Source organism: Gymnodraco acuticeps, unplaced genomic scaffold, assembly GCF_902827175.1.
Source record: "Gymnodraco acuticeps unplaced genomic scaffold, fGymAcu1.1, whole genome shotgun sequence".
Lineage (NCBI taxonomy): Eukaryota > Metazoa > Chordata > Actinopteri > Perciformes > Bathydraconidae > Gymnodraco > Gymnodraco acuticeps.
In genome coordinates, this window is record NW_022991340.1 from 817,262 (window position 1) to 838,875 (window position 21,614).

Consider the following 21,614-nt stretch of genomic DNA (forward strand, 5'->3'; position numbering starts at 1 on the left):
ATCAATTTGCCTGGTTAAAGTACACTTTATACTACTGTCTACATTATGAGTATTGCACTGCATAATATCATTTAAGTATACATGCAACTAGCAAATGGTAGGACATATTTGTAGTGGGAAAGAAGTAGAAATCAGAAGAAAAATAAGTGTTAAAATTATACTTTAGGATATTACATAAGAGTAAATGCAATTAGGTACTTTCCACCACTGATGACATCTCTGTATGGAGTGGTATGATACAGAGGCGACAAGGGAGAGGTAATCACAGATTATTTACATGTTTATTTTTTGTTTATCCACTCTTCTTCTTACGATAAGTTCATTGAAAAATCTTGTTTATAAGCAAACATGTTATGCTGGTTTCAAAATCATCACAGAGATGCATTGAAATACAAAATGTATTTCTGTGCAAAAAAGGTCACGGCAGCATCTTATTCACATAAAGCGCCCGAATAATGACTGCATTACTGACCCGTAGTGGGAACACGGTATCTGTGCATTAATGGTTAGCAACGTGCAAACCCAGCAGAGCAAGCAACAATGCCAATGGTGTTGAAATTTCATATTTATAAAAAGAGGCAAGGGGGGAGGGGCCCGCTGAGGCTTTTGGGAACATTACTACATGCCTCCCTTGGGCTAAAGCTGGCCTCAAATTGCTGCTGCTCACTTGCCTAATATTTGTTGAAAGTCCAACAGTGCTTAAAGGGGGTTAAAAGCAGAACTGATATTACATTACATTACATTTAGCTGACGCTTTTATCCTAAGCGACTTACAATAAGTGCATTTGACCAAGAAGATACAACCTTGAAGAAAACAGAATCATATACTGTAAGTACATCAGGTTTCATAGAGCCAAACATTTCAAGTGCTACTCAACTGGCTTTAGATAAGCCAGTCCTTTATTAGTATATAAGTGCTTTGTTAGTAATTGTATCGCTCGAAGTGGAGTCGAAAGAGATGAGTTTTCAGTCTGCGCCGGAAGGTGTGTAAGCTTTCTGCTCTCCTGATGTCAATGGGGAGCTCATTCCACCATCTTGGAGCCAGGATAGCAAACCCACATGTTTTGGCTGATGGGAACTTGGTATGCTTCACTTTTCAGAAAAGTTAGTCATCCATTTGGTACCTTTTCTAGAGTGAAATATTTAAATCACAACCAGAAAACCAGCGTCAAAAAAGAGCCCTTTATAGTTAATTCGGTAGAGACTTTGCTAATTAAAGCAACCTATAGACGGCATCTTTGTCTGTGTAGCTGACATCTGTATCTGCTACAGTATATTCTCATTCTCCAGCCAGCTGAGAACATGCAGTGGCCTCACTAACTCGTGACAGCTGTGTCAAACCCTATTAGAGGTCAGGATGACTAGCTCTGTTGTTCAAAGGCCAAAAGATGTAATCACAACAAACAAAATTCTATACGGACTAATCACAGCCTTCTTCTAATTTTACATTGTCTAAACTTATCGTGTCAACCGAAAGATTTCTCGCAATGTTTTGCTTGAGTATGGGACAGGTGTTGACAGTCCAGAAGCATGAAAAGTGTGACTGAACAGCTTGCTGTTTATGTAACAGTCGCACCATCTCAAATATATATTTTTACTATATCATCACACTATCTGTCATGCAAATGTTGCTGATCAAAAAAGTTCAGTTCTCAGAAGGGTTTTCCTATTTCATATGAATGTTTTCCTTTTATTTTCTACAACTCTACTGAATGACTGTCACTGCTCTCATCAACACTGTTTCGTGCCACAGCAGAAGGTAGCGTTCGGGATAACAGGGCTAAACAAAAGTGCTGTACGTACAGTAAAAAAACAGCCAGTGCATTTTGGACTGAAGGGGCAACTATTTGTGATTACAATCGCCATATTAACAGTATAAGGTGTAATATGTCTGAGTTGTGTCTACAGCATAGTGTGAAGAAAACAGGAATGACTTCACCCAAACCAGACAACACTGTTGTAGAAACCTGTCAATCTCAAGGTAACCCCGCCTTAAAGCTTACTCTGTTTTATATGTATTCTATTTTAGCCTACAAATCAAAATAGAAACATGCTGTATTAAAGCAGAATGGAAACTAGTTTTAGAAACTATAAACACAAGTGAGAAGTGAGAAGTAGAACCACTGTCTCATAGACTTCTATAGAATCAGACTTCTCTTTTCCACCAGTGGAGTCGCCCCCTGCTGGCCATTTGACAGAAGGCAGGTTTAAGCCACTTTTGCACTGCCCGTTAGGAACATCTGTCAGGTTTAGGATACATCACTTTCTCTTAAAGGTGGGGTATGTCATTTTGGAGAAACCAGCTCGAACCAGCTTCCTTCAGACTTCCTTACAATGAGGGCACGAGATAAGTTTGTGCACAGATGGAAGGCTGACAGGCAGGAAGGCCATCCAGTTATTTTAGCCTGGCCGGCTCAAATGATTGGTCGTGCTTTTTACATCGCCACGGCTTCCACAGATGACATTTTTGTATGTATTTATTGTCAAAGCATTTAATATATTCATTGCTATCGGGATGTTAAGAGCATTCCATGGAATATAACAAAAAGTGTTTCTGAAATAAATGACATACCCCACCTTTAACCTGAGTCTTATGCCAGATGACAGCTGTAAAATATTACAGTTGCTCCCTATGCAACTGAACATGTATAACTCACAAAGTAACAAGCCAATGGGGGATAAGGTTGTCAGAAGGCAGAAGCAGTGACACACGCTTTACAATCAGCTTTTGGATATCTCTGACATCAACTTCAAATCACTGTCAGACATAATATTGCTGAAACACTCACCGAAATACAGTCCATGGAGACAGACGGAAACGTACCTTTTTCACACTCAAAATGAAGAACAGGTCCCATTTCTTTCATGAACCTTTGCCATTTTATTTCAGGGGTGGAAGAGTGACTGCATATCTTGAAAATATTGATCTGTAATTGTATATTTTGTCTGTGTGTATTAAATGCAAGAGATAAGATATGATAGAAAACACATCAGTAAATACGTTTTTGAAGAGGAACAATGTTAAAGTTTGAATATATATAAATATATACATTACAAATATGTTTGTTTATGTATAGACTATTGTAGGAATATTGAAACCAAAATTAAAATGATATTCAAATTTGCAGCAGAACTACTATTTTTTAAATGTTATCACTGTCATGTTTTCTGAAAAAAAAAGACCCACTCTCAGTCAAAGTGCAAGATATGTTGAAGAGTGAATGCATCAGTGAACACCTACCCGCTGCCTGCAGAGATGTCTGTCCTAGCTGCCACTGCCCTTTGCCCCCTGCAGGGAGATTCATGGAGGAATGGTAAATCAACCTAACCGATAACTACCGATGGCCATCAGTCACTTGGCTCTGCTAGAAAGTTGTCTAAGGACTGATTTAATAGACATACACACTAGCTAAGAGTTTATCATTAGAATTAAACAAATATATTACTGTAATCATTTTCTGAGTGTTTCATGTTTCGAAATATACCATATCTACCATGTGGTCTTGTTTAAAACCAAACAAAGTAAACAAAAAGTACACTAATGCTGCGTTCACACCGGACGCGATGCGATGTTTGGGGGCGGCCTGATTACATGTAAAGTCAATGCAGATGCGGACACACGCAAACTCTGAGCTTAGAGTTTTCTCATCACTCTGTGTATCATATTTGATGAAAAAGTCCAAATCACGGGGTCAAAACTATACACAATACCACATTAACCTTTTTATTCTATGAAAAATATTTAACCTTTTTTAAATGTTTCTATCTGAGAAAAACACCAATTTTGGTGCACATAAGCCCATGGAAGAGTTTAGCTGTATACAGTGTGAAGGTCTCTGCAGGAACTATTACAGCACCACCTAGTGTTTGTTTTGTTTCACACTTAGTCTGTGAATATGCATTAGTGAGCAGATTTTGTAGGATATATACTTTTGTCAACATTTTAGTACACAAAAGTTTCCTTCATATTCAATTCTGAATACATTATAATACTGTTATACTTTATATAGTATTACATATTTTTCTTCTTATTTGTCAACAAGTCTAACATGAAAGCCCTGAAAAGAGAGAATTTGCTGTGATACATTTAACACTTTTGCCTTTTGTTTGTCAAATCCTTGTTGTATTTTAGGCTAATTATGAATTGCATATCCTCTAAAAACTTAAGCAGCAAGATTTAGGTCAATGTAAGTGTTCAAATATAGCCACATAACTTACTAGTTAAGTAAAAGTATCAAGAGCATAGTTAAAAGGCAGTGTTTCTAAAGTGTTATTACAATTATATATTGTGTAAACCTTTAATGTAATATCTGCTTGTTGTTTTGATTATCATATTTTACTATACCACACAACAGCTTGGTGTGGCTAAATCAGCTTCTCCCATCACCTGTGACGTTAGCTAGTCATGTCAAACTGTTATATGCTAACACTTAGCTACACATGTTACAGGTGCTTCTCATACCTCTATAGTTAATACATTGAAATGGTAACTCACTTGAGGTTAGGGTTTTAACAATACAATTAACGTTTCAGCCGACACACGAACTAAAAAAAGCCATTACCTGAGTTAGCAAGAGACGGGCAAGGAGGATAACGTTTAGCTTGTGACTGTTGGCTAACTAGTTAGCCAAAATAAGTCTCACTAAAGCAGCATAACTTGTATGTTAATTTATCGCACAAGTATACGCGTTGTGCAGTTTTCATAGCCATTCTCTACATCCCTAGACTAACTTAAAGCTGTTTAAGGTAGCAATGAATCCACCTCAGGGTCCAAACGTGCTTCTTCCTTGAGGAGAGTCTTTCCTGTTAGAGATATCCAGACAGAGAAGCCTGACAAAGAAGGCCAAATCTTGCAAAAACACCTAAAGCCAGTATTCTGAATGCATCATTAACAATATTACCTTATAAATCAGAATTATTGAATGTAACTACTCACTCTATAACTAAAAGTCCAATAGGATATTTTGCCATTATTGCAGCAAAAGCACAGCATTTAAGATTAATGATGATTAATGATGCACTCAATGGAGGGACTGGTATTGTGCATGATGTCTCTTTCGAACACTGAAAAGTACAGAGGCTTCAGACATTTTTTAAATACTCCTGTACTTTTCTTTTCTTACTACAACAAGTCAAAAGGTCTGCTTTGATTTGGTCTGCTATGTTCTCTTAATATGCAACAATACTGCTCTGAATGTGACAATTAGTGCAACCTGGTGCTCTGTAAAGTAAAATCATATTGTCAATGTTAAGTCCGGCATAAACAGCACATTAACACAAGATTGTCGTTAAATTATTTAGCTCTTTGTTCATTGCAATGCCTGCATATCTTTATTTAATAAACAACTGCAAAGCTATTTGTGTAAAACAGTACCAAAAATTATGAGCTACTTAATTCTCACTAATATCTTATGTAAAGAAGTGATTTTTTTTTTTACAGAACACATGGCACAGGCTTATATGTATAGGCCTTCATATATTCACATCCTTGCTTTATTCATTTTTGAGAGTATCAATAGATGCTTGGTCTCAAATAACAAACAGTTGGTATAGGCAGTAAGCATTTAAATCATCTGACATAACAAAAAACATGAAATTCAACAGTGCTGCTGTGATTAACAAGCAAATATTTTTAGTCAATGCACCCAAAAGCGGTCTGTATTAAATTATATACATTTTCTTAAGCCTTGGTTGCTCCTGTGGTGGTAATAAAACTGCATTGCAGGAAAGTAAAACGATTCATGTTGGCAATTAAATGTTAACTTAGAGAAAATCACTTAATGATATGACATTTACAGGAATCATAAACCACCCATCTCGGCACCAGAAACAATGAAGATCAGTTTTCCCCTGTCTGATTGTCAACATTTCTTTTGTGCTTTTTTTTTTTTTTTGCGGGAGGGTCTTAGCTACAAGTTAAATAATAGTTTCTGACACATGGAAAAATATTTCTGTGGTGGTAGTCTTTCTCGTCTACTTCTTGTCACAGTGTGTGAAGTCTTCACCGCCCTGCCTGAAGAGGAGTCACAGACTTAACGTCACTTCATGGCAATAAACCTGATTCATCAGCAAGTCTTCTCAAAACACCAAACTGCAATTCTATCTGTGGCTCATATTTTTTTCTCATTCCTGAGCTGTGTGTCTGAATACATTTGCTTCAATAAATGCATTTATTTTTTTGCATGATGTCTTTGAAGGAAGCCAGACGTGGTTTTTCTTCTTTCCTTTTTTTTTGGTAGTTGGGCTGGATTTAGAGCAGAGTGGGTTAAATATAAATATTTCTTTCAGCAGTTCAGGGTCACCAAAAGATAAGAGAGCCAAAGAGCAAATCCTTCAGTCTTGCATTAGCATTTCCCTCCAGTTGAAGCTGTGATTGGGTCCATGTGTCAGAGGCAAGATGGGCGGGTCGACCAGCTGCCACACCCCGGTCTCTCCCAATTCTTCACAAGCACAAAAACCCAAGTAAGGAATCTGCAAAGAGAGAAGACAGATGTGTGTGTTATCACAGACAAAAAGATGAGAAGGGGATACAAATGAACAAGGTGTTGTAACTAGGGCTGTACCAAATGGTTTGAATCTTCTTCAATATAAACGTTAAATAGGCCCTATTGTGCTAATTTGCAGGTTCATATTAGTATGTAGTGTCTCTACTGTGACATGTTTACAAGCTTTAATGCTCAAAAAGCTCTTTATTTTTCTCATACAGCCTGTGCTGCAGCAACTCTTTTCACCCTCTGCCTGACACCAGAGCCCAGTCTGCTCTTATTGGTTAGCTGGCCAGCTCCGCTTAGAGAACTCCCGCCCTTATCACGTACAATATGTTGGAGCGCTTTCCAATAGAAGCGCGAGTGTTACTGAGTGATGTCATTATGTTCTGTCAGTAAACATAGAAGTCCAATCAAGGTGTTTCAGGAGTGTGGTAGAGAAACTCCCTCTGTAGGGAATTTGGGGATTTTAGCCTTAGCAGACCATTTACATGCACACAAACCTATAACACATCACAAGGAAGGGAAAACTCCAAAAAGCATAATAGGGCCCCTTTACCCCCAGAATGTTGTGACGTAATATTCAAAAATTCACAACAAGTTATTACCTAGCAATTTTTTCTGCTTCAATTTATAATAGTTTTTTTTTTTAAATAACATGGAGTTCAGCCCTTGTTTTAAGTTAAGCGCGGACTGACCTTTCGGACAACTTGGATAAAGTCCTTGGAGTTCTGCGGGCTGAGGCCCTGTATCTGACGAGTGCAGGCCTCCAGGGAGGAAGCATGGGCCACAATCAGGACCGTGTTTCCTGTGTGAAAGAGGTAAAGAAAAGCATTCCACAGATACCATAAGCTTCTATGCTGTTTGTTTATGGGCACTCAGCAGATGATGATATACAGCTTTAAAAATGTTCAGGCTCTTGAATGCATTGCCTTTTATTTTGAGATTTGGCCCCCATCCAAATCAAACATCTTGATTGAGAAGGCCAGCAGAGTCAAAACAAAGTGCCTATTGTGTGACACTATTCCGTTTCAAGGCCTTCTGATAGAGTGTTAAGTGTCAGGTGCATTTTTCTTTGTTTAAGGCCATCAAGGCAGGAGCCCATTGTTTAGTTTTGATTTCATTAGCTCATGCTCAGTGTAAAGTGGCCTCCAGAGATTGCATTACGCACAGAAAGAATGGGAAGCATTTAAGGGTAATCATCTCAATGAAAGAGCTGGCATTGTAGTGAATTCTGCCAAGAATTTTTACTCCATTACCCAGGTTTTTGCTGTCTGTCAGGATCTCACGGGTTACTTGGAAGCTCCTGCTGATGTAGGTGTCGTAGCTTTCTGATACTGTCAACTTGCTTACGGGAATATGAGGTCTGGGGACAAAACAATATATATATATAGGAGGTTAGAATTCAATTGTAGAATCACAGATGAAGGTGTCGTGATGCTATAGGGTTGGTGTACCTGTACGTTGTGTCCACATTCAGGTTAGCATCAGCCAGCTCAGCTGGGGGGATCCACACGGGTAAACTTGTGCCTGAAACCCACTTGGTCCATTCAAACAACCCAGGCTCCACACGGATTTTTGTCTTTGCCTCCTGCTGGAGACCTAACATACAGTGAAACATAGAGAGAACATTGAAATATCTCTACATCTATTAAGGAATGTCACTCACCTCAGTTTTATGGGAAATATACGAATACTTTTTCACATAAAATGTAAGACTTTGTGCAAAAAGTAATAGTTTTGGTCCTATGTTTGTTAACATGAAGAAATACAGTATAGATAAAAAAGAAAACATTAAGTAAGTGTTTTGCTGTGGTCAAAGGAAGTAAGTAATGGGAAATAAATACCTTCCGTAAAGCCCCAAAAATCTGTTTTTTTTCCAAATAATTTATTAAATGTTAATAGAAGAATTGGATGTGCGCAAATCTTAAAGATTCAGATCCAAAACTAACACTAATAGTCCAACATTGTCGTGCAGCAGTAGCTCTGAAATCAGCTCTGACATGTGAGTATAACATCATGGCAGTTAAGAAACTGAATAGATGTTGCAGTGAGAATATTGACGAGGTCTTACCCTGCAGAATGTTCTGAGCAGTCTGGACGCAGCGAAGAGAAGGCGAGCAGTAAACAAAGTCTATTCCTGTGTGGCTTTCCAACAGAGCTTCACCTGAAATAGACCAAAAATACATTTCAATTGTACCCTTTGCTGTATTCAACAACCCTTCAAACTATAGTAACTTTTCAACAAGATCAAATGTACTTTACTTCATATGTACTGACCTACAAGTCGGGCCTGGGTGGAGCCGAACACAGTAATTGGACAATCTTTATCGTAGTCCCGGTGACTTCCACTTCTGGCTGGCAGGCTGGACGGCATGTTGAGGTTGGAGCGAATGTATCGGCCTACACAAACACAAATGAGGATCTTACAGAAGAAGCAAATACTCAACTCAAAAATGTGTAATCAACATCCCCCTGCATGCTTACCTTTGGCGTCAAAGCACTGAGAGACCCAGTTTTTCCCAAACACCACGTCCATCCTCTCGCCATGGCGACACACAAACAGTCTCATCTTGGACAGGGAAGACTGACAGGTTGGCCTCAACACCTGAGAAAAAGATTCAATTTAAATATAATATAAATAAAGCCAATAGAAGCACAAGAGTTACATAGTGATGTAATTATGTTACGGAAGTAAACAAAGGAGTCCAACGGAGGTGAATCAGGCAAACAAGAAAGGGAAAACCCCCAAAAGCATAATATGGCCTTTTTTATTTCATGCTACAAGCATACAGTTATAATTCGTTTTTAACACTCTCAAAGAGGAATTGACAAAAGGACTGTGCTGCTTTTGGGGCTGCTAAACCTGTGTAAAAACACAAAATAATAATTTGCTTTAATGCATCCCTAACTTCACTGCTGGGCAAAAAGTATCTTGGTGCTCCTTTGCTATTTGCACATATGTAAATTAGGTAATATGCATTTGCAGAAAAATGGGTCTCTTAGTATGCAAATGATCAGCACTAGCCACAGGCAGTTACAGTCAAATTATTCGCATTTCTGAGAGTTGGGAACATTTATAATGGATGTCTGCTTGAACTAATTCATTTTAGGATGCAGTTACTGAATGCAATGATAGTTGGGTCATGATATGGTAATATATAATACAGATGCAAGCATGTGTTATGTGTGAGGAAAAACAAGGACATTAAGTTTATAAAAGGTACATACTAAGCTATGTCATGTTTCAGTTAATAATATACTATTATTTAATACTTCAGAATACTTGCCTGACATTTCTTCAGCTACTTGCTTATTTTTCTACAATTACGTTGAATGAATACAGCATATTTTGTTAGTTAAACTGTACTGTTACTATACATCTCCCTTTTTTACTGTCTAAAATGACACTGTTGTGGGTTGGTTACATTACGCTCTACCAAAGGTTGCCTCTTGTACCGGTGCAAACACTTCAGAGAGAATGTAATGGTCATTTAGCATGCAGCCTGTAAGCCATAGGGAGTATTATTCACAAAATACAGGAGTGCTGAATACCTGCATAGGAGGACAGAGGCCAGTAAGGCCGGGAGGATCCATGAGAGTGTCAAACAGACTGTCGTTCAGCTGTCCGTCAAACAATGACCCCGCCACGCTGCTGCCGGAGATAGACGGAGAGGCACTGGTGAGCACGGAGTGAGACCTGAGGATCAGACAGAGGACTCCATTATATTCAAATAGCCGTTTAAAAATAGCACTCATTATCCACAGTGAAGAGAAGGAACATTAGCAGACAACCAACACACTGGTTCAATCTTATGAGAGTAAGGAAAGACAGGAATAAGCAGGGCACAGAACAAATTAAGAGAGTAAAGTGTGTTTACGTGTCTTGAAAATATCAATATAGTGAAGAATAAATGGGTAGAGCAAGGGAGGAAACACAACCTGTTCAAAGACAGTTTTAGAAAAGAGGAAGATGACTAATTTTCCCTTTTATCTTTGCATTCAGCTTAGTGGAAACGGTGTGCATCTGTGCTTAAACTGTAGAGAACACACATTAAAGGGATCTGTGGATTGTCAGTTTGAGGAGGATACGCCCCCTCCTGACCCAGAAAGTGACGCAGGTTCTGGTCCACGCTCTCGTCATCTCACGCCTAGACTACTGCAACTCCCTCCTGGCTGGTCTACCTGCATGTGCCATCCGACCTCTGCAGCTCATCCAGAATGCAGCGGCTCGTCTGGTCTTCAACCTTCCTAAATCCTCCCACACCACTCCGCTCCTCCGCTCCCTTCACTGGCTTCCAGTAACTGCTAGAATCCACTTCAAGACACTGGTACTTGCGTACCATGCTGTGAATGGATCTGGCCCTTCGTACATCCAGGACATGGTTAAACCGTACACCCCAGCGCGTGCACTCCACTCTGCATCAACCAAACGGCTCGCTGCACCCTCGCTGCGAGGGGGACCCAAGTTCCCATCAGCAAAAACACGTCGGTTTGCTATCCTGGCTCCAAGATGGTGGAATGAGCTCCCCATTGACATCAGGACAGCAGAAAGCTTACACATCTTCCGGCGCAGACTGAAAACTCATCTCTTTCGACTCCACTTCGAGCAATAAAATGAAAAACAGAAAACAAAAAACAAAACAAAACAAAATAAAAAGCACTTATATACTAACAAAGGACTGGCTCATCTACAGCCTGTTGAGTAGCACTTAGAATGTGTTGGCTCTATGAAACCTGATGTACTTATATGATTCTGTTTTCTTCAAGTTTGTATCTTCTTGGTCGAATGCACTTATTTTAAGTCGCAGTAACACCCACTGATGTCTTTGTGGTTTTGAGGGGCAATCAGTGATAATATGCTACGTCTGTTTTTCTACTGTATTAGCGCTTTATCAGTCTAACCCTCATCCCAGGGCCTCCCAGCTCCTCCGAGGAATTTTGCAAATGCAAGAAACACATGGCGATGGATTTACCCCGCTTCCTTTTCTTACCCGTGGACGACCCAGGTGTCAGACTCATCAGCGCGGTTGACGTAGTTCTCAGGCAGCAGGCCGGACAGCCCCGTGCCCAGCGAGGTGCCGAACACCCAGCCCTCACTGGCACTGCTCTGCTCCACAGGGGACATGAAGATGAAGTCTCCCTGCGCCAGCTCCAGCTCGTCATCATTCTGAGGCACGTACGGGTACATGACTTGCAGCGTCTACAGGGGGTGAAAAGGGCCATTAGAGAGAAGCCATTTCAGGGATTTAGCCAGGCAAAAGTACATACATCCTTTACTCGAGTAGAAGTACAGATACTGGTGTTTAAAAATACTCTGGTAAAAGTAGAAGTACTGACTAAACTTCTTTCCTCAAGTAAAAGTAAAGAGGGCTTTGAATTGTACTTAAGTAAAAAGTACCCATAACTAGCAGCTGTTTTAAAGAGTACCTGACCTCCCTTTATATTAATAGAACAATAATGTCATTGTTAGCTAATGAATGTTTCCATGCTGAACAACGGCAACATGACAACGTTTTCATTGGTCCCTCTTCTTTAGAGAAGACCAGGAAATGATGGATACACGGATCGTGTTCAAATCAATAGGCACGCAATGACTCTAAAGAATAATGATCACGCATCAAACACACATTCAGACTAAAGGAACCAGCTGTTTGGAAAATGAGAGAAGTAGAAAGTACAGGTATTTGAGTTCAACATGTAAGAAGTAGAAAGTACAGGTATTTGAGTTCAACATGTGAGAAGTAGAAAGTACAGGTATTTGAGTTCAACATGTAAGAAGTAGAAAGTACAGGTATTTGAGTTCAACATGTAAGAAGTAGAAAGTACAGGTATTTGAGTTCAACATGTAAGAAGTAGAAAGTACAGGTATTTGAGTTCAACATGTAAGAAGTAGAAAGTACAGGTATTTGAGTTCAACATGTAAGAAGTAGAAAGTACAGGTATTTGTGTTCAACATGTAAGAAGTAGAAAGTACAGGTATTTGTGTTCAACATGTAAGTAGAAAGTACAGGTATTTGGGTTCAACATGTAAGAAGTAGAAAGTACAGGTATTTAGGTTCAACATGTAAGAAGTAGAAAGTACAGGTATTTGGGTTCAACATGTAAGAAGTAGAAAGTTCAGGTATTTGAGTTCAACATGTAAGAAGTAGAAAGTACAGGTATTTGAGTTCAACATGTAAGAAGTAGAAAGTACAGGTATTTGTGTTCAACATGTAAGAAGTAGAAAGTACAGGTATTTGAGTTCAACATGTAAGAAGTAGAAAGTACAGGTATTTGGGTTCAACATGTAAGAAGTAGAAAGTACAGGTATTTGGGTTCAACATGTAAGAAGTAGAAAGTACAGATATTTGTGTTCAACATGTAAGAAGTAGAAAGTACAGGTATTTGGGTTCAACATGTAAGAAGTAGAAAGTACAGGTATTTGTGTTCATCATGTAAGAAGTAGAAAGTACAGGTATTTGTGTTCATCATGTAAGAAGTAGAAAGTACAGGTATTTGGGTTCAACATGTAAGAAGTAGAAAGTACAGGTATTTGTGTTCAACATGTAAGAAGTAGAAAGTACAGGTATTTGTGTTCATCATGTAAGAAGTAGAAAGTACAGGTATTTGGGTTCAACATGTGAGAAGTAGAAAGTACAGGTATTTGGGTTCAACATGTAAGAAGTAGAAAGTTCAGGTATTTGTGTTCATCATGTAAGAAGTAGAAAGTACAGGTATTTGTGTTCAACATGTAAGAAGTAGAAAGTACAGGTATTTGTGTTCAACATGTAAGAAGTAGAAAGTACAGGTATTTGTGTTCAACATGTGAGAAGTAGAAAGTACAGGTATTTGTGTTCAACATGTAAGAAGTAGAAAGTACAGGTATTTGGGTTCAACATGTAAGAAGTAGAAAGTACAGGTATTTGGGTTCAACATGTAAGAAGTAGAAAGTACAGGTATTTGTGTTCAACATGTAAGAAGTAGAAAGTTCAGGTATTTGTGTTCAACATGTAAGAAGTAGAAAGTACAGGTATTTGTGTTCATCATGTAAGAAGTAGAAAGTACAGGTATTTGTGTTCAACATGTAAGAAGTAGAAAGTTCAGGTATTTGTGTTCATCATGTAAGAAGTAGAAAGTACAGGTATTTGAGTTCAACATGTAAGAAGTAGAAAGTACAGGTATTTGTGTTCAACATGTAAGAAGTAGAAAGTTCAGGTATTTGTGTTCAACATGTAAGAAGTAGAAAGTACAGGAATTTGTGTTCAACATGTAAGAAGTAGAAAGTTCAGGTATTTGTGTTCAACATGTAAGAAGTAGAAAGTTCAGGTATTTGTGTTCAACATGTAAGAAGTAGAAAGTTCAGGTATTTGGGTTCAACATGTAAGAAGTAGAAAGTACAGGTATTTGTGTTCAACATGTAAGAAGTAGAAAGTTCAGGTATTTGTGTTCAACATGTAAGAAGTAGAAAGTACAGGTATTTGTGTTCATCATGTAAGAAGTAGAAAGTACAGGTATTTGTGTTCAACATGTAAGAAGTAGAAAGTTCAGGTATTTGTGTTCATCATGTAAGAAGTAGAAAGTACAGGTATTTGTGTTCAACATGTAAGAAGTAGAAAGTTCAGGTATTTGTGTTCAACATGTAAGAAGTAGAAAGTTCAGGTATTTGTGTTCAACATGTAAGAAGTAGAAAGTTCAGGTATTTGTGTTCATCATGTAAGAAGTAGGAATTACAGGTATTTGTGTTCAACATGTAAGAAGTAGAAAGTTCAGGTATTTGTGTTCATCATGTAAGAAGTAGAAAGTACAGGTATTTGTGTTCAAAATGTAAGAAGTAGGAATTACAGGTATTTGTGTTCAACATGTAAGAAGTAGAAAGTTCAGGTATTTGTGTTCAACATGTAAGAAGTAGAAAGTTCAGGTATTTGTGTTCAACATGTAAGAAGTAGAAAGTACAGGTATTTGTGTTCAAAATGTAAGAAGTAGAAAGTACAGGTATTTGTGTTCAAAATGTAAGAAGTAGGAATTACAGGTATTTGTGTTCAACATGTAAGAAGTAGAAAGTTCAGGTATTTGTGTTCAACATGTAAGAAGTAGAAAGTACAGATATTTGTGTTAGAAATGTAAGAAGTAGAAGTAAAAAGTTGTCAGAAAAATAAGCAGTGGAGTAAAGTACTGATACTAGAAACATGTACTTAAGAACAGCAACGAAGTGTTTGTAGTCCACTACTTCCCACCTCTTGATTTAGCAACATTTATTTAGCCAAATATCACACACAAAACACACATTTCAAGAGGAAGTAGTCATTTTCGAAGGAAACAACTCTACCTCATGATTAGCAAAGCGAATGTCCCGGGAGTAGAGCACGGCCAGCCAGTCGCAGCCTGAAGACACCTCCACCGTTTTGGCCAACTTCTCCAAATTCGGAAGGTGACTGGCTTGGAAGTGATACGCCAACGTGACATGAAGTTGTTTCTTATGAGGCTCGACGTGAACATCTGGACAAAGCAAAGAGAAAATGTGCACAGCAGAAGTTTGTATATGTATACTCATGACAATTAAGTATTGTTTCCATTCTATGGCCTACTATATTCAATACACTGAAAATGTATGGTCTGGGGAAACTGCTCAAATATGGTTACAGTATATGCTGTAAATTCACAACTGTCTGCATGTATCTTTCTTTTTCGGGTGATACATATTTAAATAAAAAATGTACACGAACCTATATCCCTTTCTCTCACTTCCCTAAGGTTCGCTGCTCTTATGTTGTCACTCAGTAAAAGAAGAAGTGCATTTTAAGTAGGAATAAACAAATAGAGAAGTATTAGGGAAGAATAATAAAACAATGAATTGAATAAAAATAAAAAGAATGATTATAAAATAAATAATAGGGTTAGGGTTTACACAATACTTATTCATTACCTATCCCATTGTTGTCCTATTGTACACCATTTTCAGGTTAATGCTCCTTCCCAAACTTTGCATGTAAGCTGCTTCATTTCTTCTACTTTTTATTTGATGTTTAGGAGCAGACCCCCTGTAAAGACAGTGTTTCCATCACAGAGATATGGGTGGTCTCTAACCTGCTTTAGCTGTGGCTTCGGTGGCAAAGTCCAAGGCGAAAGTCTTCAGCACCTCGGCCATCTGCTCCTCCACAAAGAGGCCGATGAAGGTGGAGGAGGTGTAGAGCTCCAGGGGGAGGGGCATGGGGATAAGACCCTTCCACTTGGCCACGGTTGCCTGCAGAGCTTCGGTCAGAGCCTCCACCTTCCCATCGGCACACTAAACAACAGAAGAAGTCAGGTTTAGATATCCTACTTCTGAATATTGAAAAGAAAAGTGGTTTAAAGGTCAAAGATGGGTTCGGGTAACATGGAAAATGTGTTCAAAATGGATGAAAGGAATATAAAAAGGTTTCAAAAGAACTATAATTTCACAGGAAGACTAGGGGTAGAGCCATGTGAGAATTTGGTTCGGGATATTCTCAAATATCTGGAACAAACTACTACATGCAGGTCCGCTGCAACTCTGACTACTTTTAAATCCATCCTGAACTTTTCTTTTTACCGCTGCTTTTAATTGAACTATTCACATCTCACACTGCACTGTAACTTTTATTCATACCTGTGTTATTCATGTCTTTGCTTTGTAATGTTTTAATGTGTTTTATGTTTTCATGGAGATGCTTACATAACTGCACCTGTTGTACATCAGGGTTAATCATTCATGCCCTCCTTGGACACTAAAAGGACATACAATTTCTTGATGCTATCGATTTTCATTTTGTGCAAACATTTTTGTTGTTTTATTCTCTGTTAAAGCGTCGTTGAGTTTTTAGAAAAGCGCTATATAAGTGTCATGTATTATTTTATTATTATTATCAACATATTACAGACATTATCACTCCCCCTCATCAACAAAATGATCACACAATACCTGAACCATTATGAGAGTAAGAACCAGTCTTTTAATTTTGTAAAGCACTTTGAATTGCCTTGTGTTGAAAAGTGCTATATAAATAAACTTGCCTTGTTCTTTTTTTGAGAATCGGAGAATGAAACCCTCTTTAATGGTCACACATGTTCATGCACACACCCACACACACAGTGAACGTTGACCTCTTAATTTAACCCATCCTAGTAACAGGAACAATGGGCAGCTATTGTACAACTTGTAGATGTATAAGGCAAGTTTATTTATATAGCACCTTTCAACACAAGGCAATTCAAAGTGCTTTACAAAAAACGAAAGACATTAAGAAAATGGCATTTAAAATCAGTCATTAAAAAGAAAAGATAATAAAATAAACATTAAATACTTTATTAAATAAAATAAAGTATAAGGGATTTAAAAACCTATAACGGCTCCATTGGAGTAAAACATGTTCATTTAATGGAGAAAATCACAGCAAGACTACAGCTGCAAACTGATACATTCGAAGAAAAATTAGAACTCTAGAAGTACCTCATTATTTACTTATTTATTACTTTTTCATTTATTTGTATTCACTGCACTTGTACTTGTTTCATTTAGATGGTAAAGCACTGGTTCTTACTCTCATAATGGTTCAGGTATTGTGTGATCATTTTGATGATGAGGGGGAGTGATAATGTCTGTAATATGTTGATAATAATAATACAGGACACTTGTTGGGAAATATTTTCCAAGGCCCATAACTTTACCCAGTTTATCAGTTCAAACTGTCCTGACTGAGCACACGCACCTGTAACCTTGGCTGCTGTGCTCTCAGTGTTTTGTCTCCCTGTTCCTGCCTGTTGGCGTCAGCTGATAGAGGGGTTATGATTCTATCTTGTTATGCAGCATGTTGATGATTCTCTCTGAACTAGCTAAATACATCTGGGGTAGAGTTCTTCAGAATTGACGTGGCAACTCTACCGTGAAGTCAGAACCTCTGACTGTGTGACTTGTTTTGTGAATTCTCCGGCCGAAGCTCCAAATACACCCATCAGTGTTTGCCATCAAAGCTCCAGCTCTCCCCGTGTCTCCTTTGAGTCCTCCTGCATTGCTACACAGAAGTTTCCCCCACAACACTTATATAGCGCATTACTAAAAACTCAAAGACGCTTTGACAGAGAATAAAACAACAAAAAAACAAAGAAAAATACAAAAAACTATTTTTTAATGTTTGCACAATATGAAAATCGATAGCATCAAGAAATGGTATGTCCTTTTAGTGTCCAATGAGGGCATGAATGATTAACCCTGATGTACAACAGGTGCAGTTGTGTTAGTATCTCCATGTATGTCCTATTTATGTTGTAAAAAACCTATAACGTGAGCACTGAGAGACACTGACCATGAAGAACTGGCAGAGGGTGATGTGGGGGAAGATGTTGTGGGCCTTGTTCTTTCCACAGGAGACGCGGGGACTGCTGCCAGAAGTGAGACAGCTGCTGGAGGAGGACTCCGCTGGGGCGCATATACAACACATACTCTCTGGGCAGAGGGTCGTCCAGGAAGGGGTCGTCTACATGGGAGAAGAGCCTGGAGCAAGGACAGGAAGACAGTGAGTTACTAACACAAATACAGACTGTACCATCACTGCTGAGCAAGAATACTTATTTTTATTAAAAAAACAACAACAAAAATCGCACAACAACACATTTTCTTACTAAACAATTTATTTTTTTGCAATCTGTTAACATGAAAGGCTCCTTTAATACTTTATATATTCACTTACCTGCTACCTGCTTATTTTCTTACCATAGTGTACATATTGTTTCTCATTTATATATGTTTTTTATATCGTGTGCTTTCCTTTAATCTAATAATATATAAATCTATATACACTTAGACTTTTTTCCTTTTTAAACAACAGATTCAAAAACATCAGAAAAAGGCCTACATGTTTGTGTTTAAAAAAAAAAAAAAATTAAATAAATAAGGAATAAATGAGCTTAGCAAACTGTGGGGCTTTTTCTAATATTGCACAATTGTTAGTGACTTTCTATAGAGGCGAAGTCCCTCCCTTTCCGGGGGACCTCCATGGGACCTTATTTCGGAACAATTATGTATTGAAGTCAATGGAAAGAGAAAGATTATTTTTCGATCCCGTTTGAATTGTGTCACGAATTACACATATGATGTCAAAAAGATAATTTTGCGAGTCAAAAAAATAATAATGTGTGGTAAAACTGTGAAGTAACACTTTTTTTGTGTGAAACCGCTCAATGAACTACATCTCTCGTCTCGCACCACACACCAAGACGGCCGTCACGTTGAAACATTTCACTTCTTTCTTTCAGAATGAGGCGGAAAGTATTAAAAGAGGTGAAAATCACTCCAAGTCTGGGCATGTTGAGAGCTGTACACACACACAAGGGGAGTTAGTCGGTTCCTAAGAGCCAGCATGCGGGACCGGGACTCTGGGATTTGTAGTCTTTAGTTGCGTATTCTTCATAGTCTTATATTTCAACAGTTTTACGACAAACTGTGACTTTTTTTAATATGGAAATTATTTTTTAAGATTGACAAACATCATATGTGTAATTCGTGGCACAATTCAAACGGGATCGAAAGATACGTTTTCTCTCTCCATTGACTTCAATACATACTTTTTCCGAAATAAGGTCCCATGGGTCGGAAGTAGATGGGCGGGACTTCCCCTCTTTATAAAGCACCATGTCATTAAAAATTCAAAAAATACTGGAGAAATGTTGAGATGAAAGCATTTTTGGAAGATATGTTTTCAGTTTAGTGGCAAGGGGAAGCACATTGAAGTGAGGACAGTATATAATCATTGGTTATGTCATTTTCTATCTAAATATGTTCATCTATTTACGAATAAAGAAGGTTCTCCTGGATAAAAAAACTAAGAAGTGAAAAATAATGGGGAGAGAGGGGCAGCCGACGTCCAGCAGAGGGCAGCACTGTTAGTGACGATGTTAAGGGGTGAGGTCAGTTCATGTTATATTTACAATTACAAGAGGGTGTGTGTGTGCATTAATAACCGTGTGGGACGGTGTGTGTTGCTCTCACCAGTCACAAGCTGCCTGCACGTTTTTCCCTCCTGTGGAAACCAGAGCTTTCAATCTGCAAAGAGAAAATGAGATCAAAGTCAGTCAATCAATAGCTTCTCTTCCGGCCGTGTTTATTAGTTGGAGATGTGCTTCCACATGATCAATGAACAGAAATCGAACAACTCAAGAGAGCAGTGAAACAACCCTAATAACGTATTCCTGTTAAAAAAAAGATTTCAAATGTCACAGTATAAAGACCCTCCCAAACATCAGTAAGAACATGTTTAATAATTAAACACATGTGCTACATCAGGATGTATCTGTGTCATTTTATAAGATACGATAAGATGGTACTTTATTGATCCCAATTTGGGAAATTGTTTTTGTTGCAGCAGCATAAAAGACAAGGCATTTTACAATAAAACAAAACTACAAATAAACAAGAATAGAAATAAAATAAAATAGAAAATATACATGTAGATATTATATATACAAATATATATATTCAAAGATATATGACATATGGAATATTAAATATAAACGATTATATATGTGTAAAAAGTACAACGTGGTTTTATTTCAAGAGAAACTATGGAGCAGAGAGTTCTCTTCCAGCTCTCATAAAACATTTCTGAAACAAGAGAGTTGATGATTACTCGCGAGTGCTCAGAATCTAATTAGCGTCTTTTTATAAAAGCTCTGGTATTGCGGGCCGCCTCTGAAGGGATTCAGTGATTCCAGCAGCTTTAGTGGGCTTCAAGAGACTGACAGAGTATCCAGATGTGACTTCATTTAACACTGGCTCTCCAAGAGATATGTCTTTAAAAACATGGCACACAGTAGCTCAAACTTTCTACTCAAAGAGGACCTATTGTGCTTTTTGGGGCTTTTCCCTTTCCTGTAGTGTGTTATATAGGTTTGTGTGCATGTAAAGGATCTGTAAAGGCTACAAGTTCCCAGAGTTTCTCTCCCACACACTCTCCACCCTCAGAGCGTTTTGAACATTAAAGCATGGAGACATGTCACAGTGCAAAATACAAATATGAACCTGAAAATGTCCTCTTTAATATAGGAAATGTGTTTATATCTGTGATTAGTTTTGGTAAGGTTTTTTAGGAACAGTGAGGTGTCCATTCATTTGAAAGCTTCTCTAATGCAAAGTAGATGTCCCTGAATAACAGCAACAACCCCTTGGTGCGTGTTGGCTCTGTGGACCAGTGGAAACTTGCTTAAGATTGATCTTTTTGTCGATGTCTTTTTAAAAGCCAAAAGATTGGATTATGGACAAGATACTTCAGAGAGAGATGTCTGCTTTTCTGGTAAATAGCTCATATCATTATTGAGCAACAGGAAATTAGTTGTAACTAAATTACTCAACTGTCATGCAATCCAACATCCTTTAGATTGTGTGTTGAACAAAACCTTCACAATGATTTGTGATGAATACAAACAGTATCATCTCTTATTGCCACTGCTCTGAAAGGCCATTTGATGACACATCTACAGTTTATATTGAAGTAGAATGAGCACGCAGGAAGTGTTCTGTGTGTCATTCACAGCTTGGTATAGACGTGTTGCAGCATTTCTGTGTGCGCCGACATTGACAGAGTTCATCGCGCCACTCTAGCGTACAAATTCGATTATCTATTTATAAATGTGTCCCAGTGAGAGGGTCCTAGATACGGCAACGTCCCTGAACCCTGGGGGCCAGCGCGCCCTGACAGAGCGCAGCGAGCAGTGTGTGAGCGCCGAGGCTGCAGAGACGTGACAGATGTCACACAGAGCTTCACCATAACTACCTCAAGCATCCTTTAGGGCGCTAACATGGCCTTCAACCTTAACTCGCCAAAGAAACTGCTTTCAATAGGACATAGTATATGTCATATTATAATCATTTCAAGGTTTCCATGTTGTGCCTTTTGAAAGAACATCCATAACATTCATCTTGTTGTAACGTATACTTATATATATATATCAATATTCCAATTACTTAGACTATTCTGCACAATTTCTATTATATTATATTTTATTTACTTGCACTATTATCTGTTTTATTGTGTTGCACTGTTGGAGGAGCCTGTGACCTAAGATTGTCATAACTACACTGTAGCTACAGTGTGCACACATGACAATAAAAGCCTTGAATCTTGAATCTACTGTGTTTAT

At 38.2% G+C, this 21,614-nt stretch overlaps 1 protein-coding gene across 1 annotated transcript in view; it reads right to left on the minus strand.

Annotated features, from left to right (window-relative positions):
- Positions 1 to 5,308: 5,308 nt before the first annotated feature.
- Positions 5,309 to 21,614, minus strand: part of ubash3ba (ubiquitin associated and SH3 domain containing Ba) — a 29,533-nt gene continuing 13,227 nt past the window's right edge. The window contains 14 exon segments of the mRNA XM_034240556.1: positions 5,309 to 6,471; positions 7,184 to 7,293; positions 7,745 to 7,851; positions 7,943 to 8,087; positions 8,560 to 8,652; positions 8,766 to 8,888; positions 8,973 to 9,093; positions 10,041 to 10,185; positions 11,480 to 11,688; positions 14,794 to 14,963; positions 15,552 to 15,750; positions 17,786 to 17,845; positions 17,847 to 17,973; positions 19,468 to 19,521. Coding sequence (XP_034096447.1) covers positions 6,334 to 6,471; positions 7,184 to 7,293; positions 7,745 to 7,851; positions 7,943 to 8,087; positions 8,560 to 8,652; positions 8,766 to 8,888; positions 8,973 to 9,093; positions 10,041 to 10,185; positions 11,480 to 11,688; positions 14,794 to 14,963; positions 15,552 to 15,750; positions 17,786 to 17,845; positions 17,847 to 17,973; positions 19,468 to 19,521 — 1,801 coding nt within the window. The 3' untranslated portion in view covers positions 5,309 to 6,333.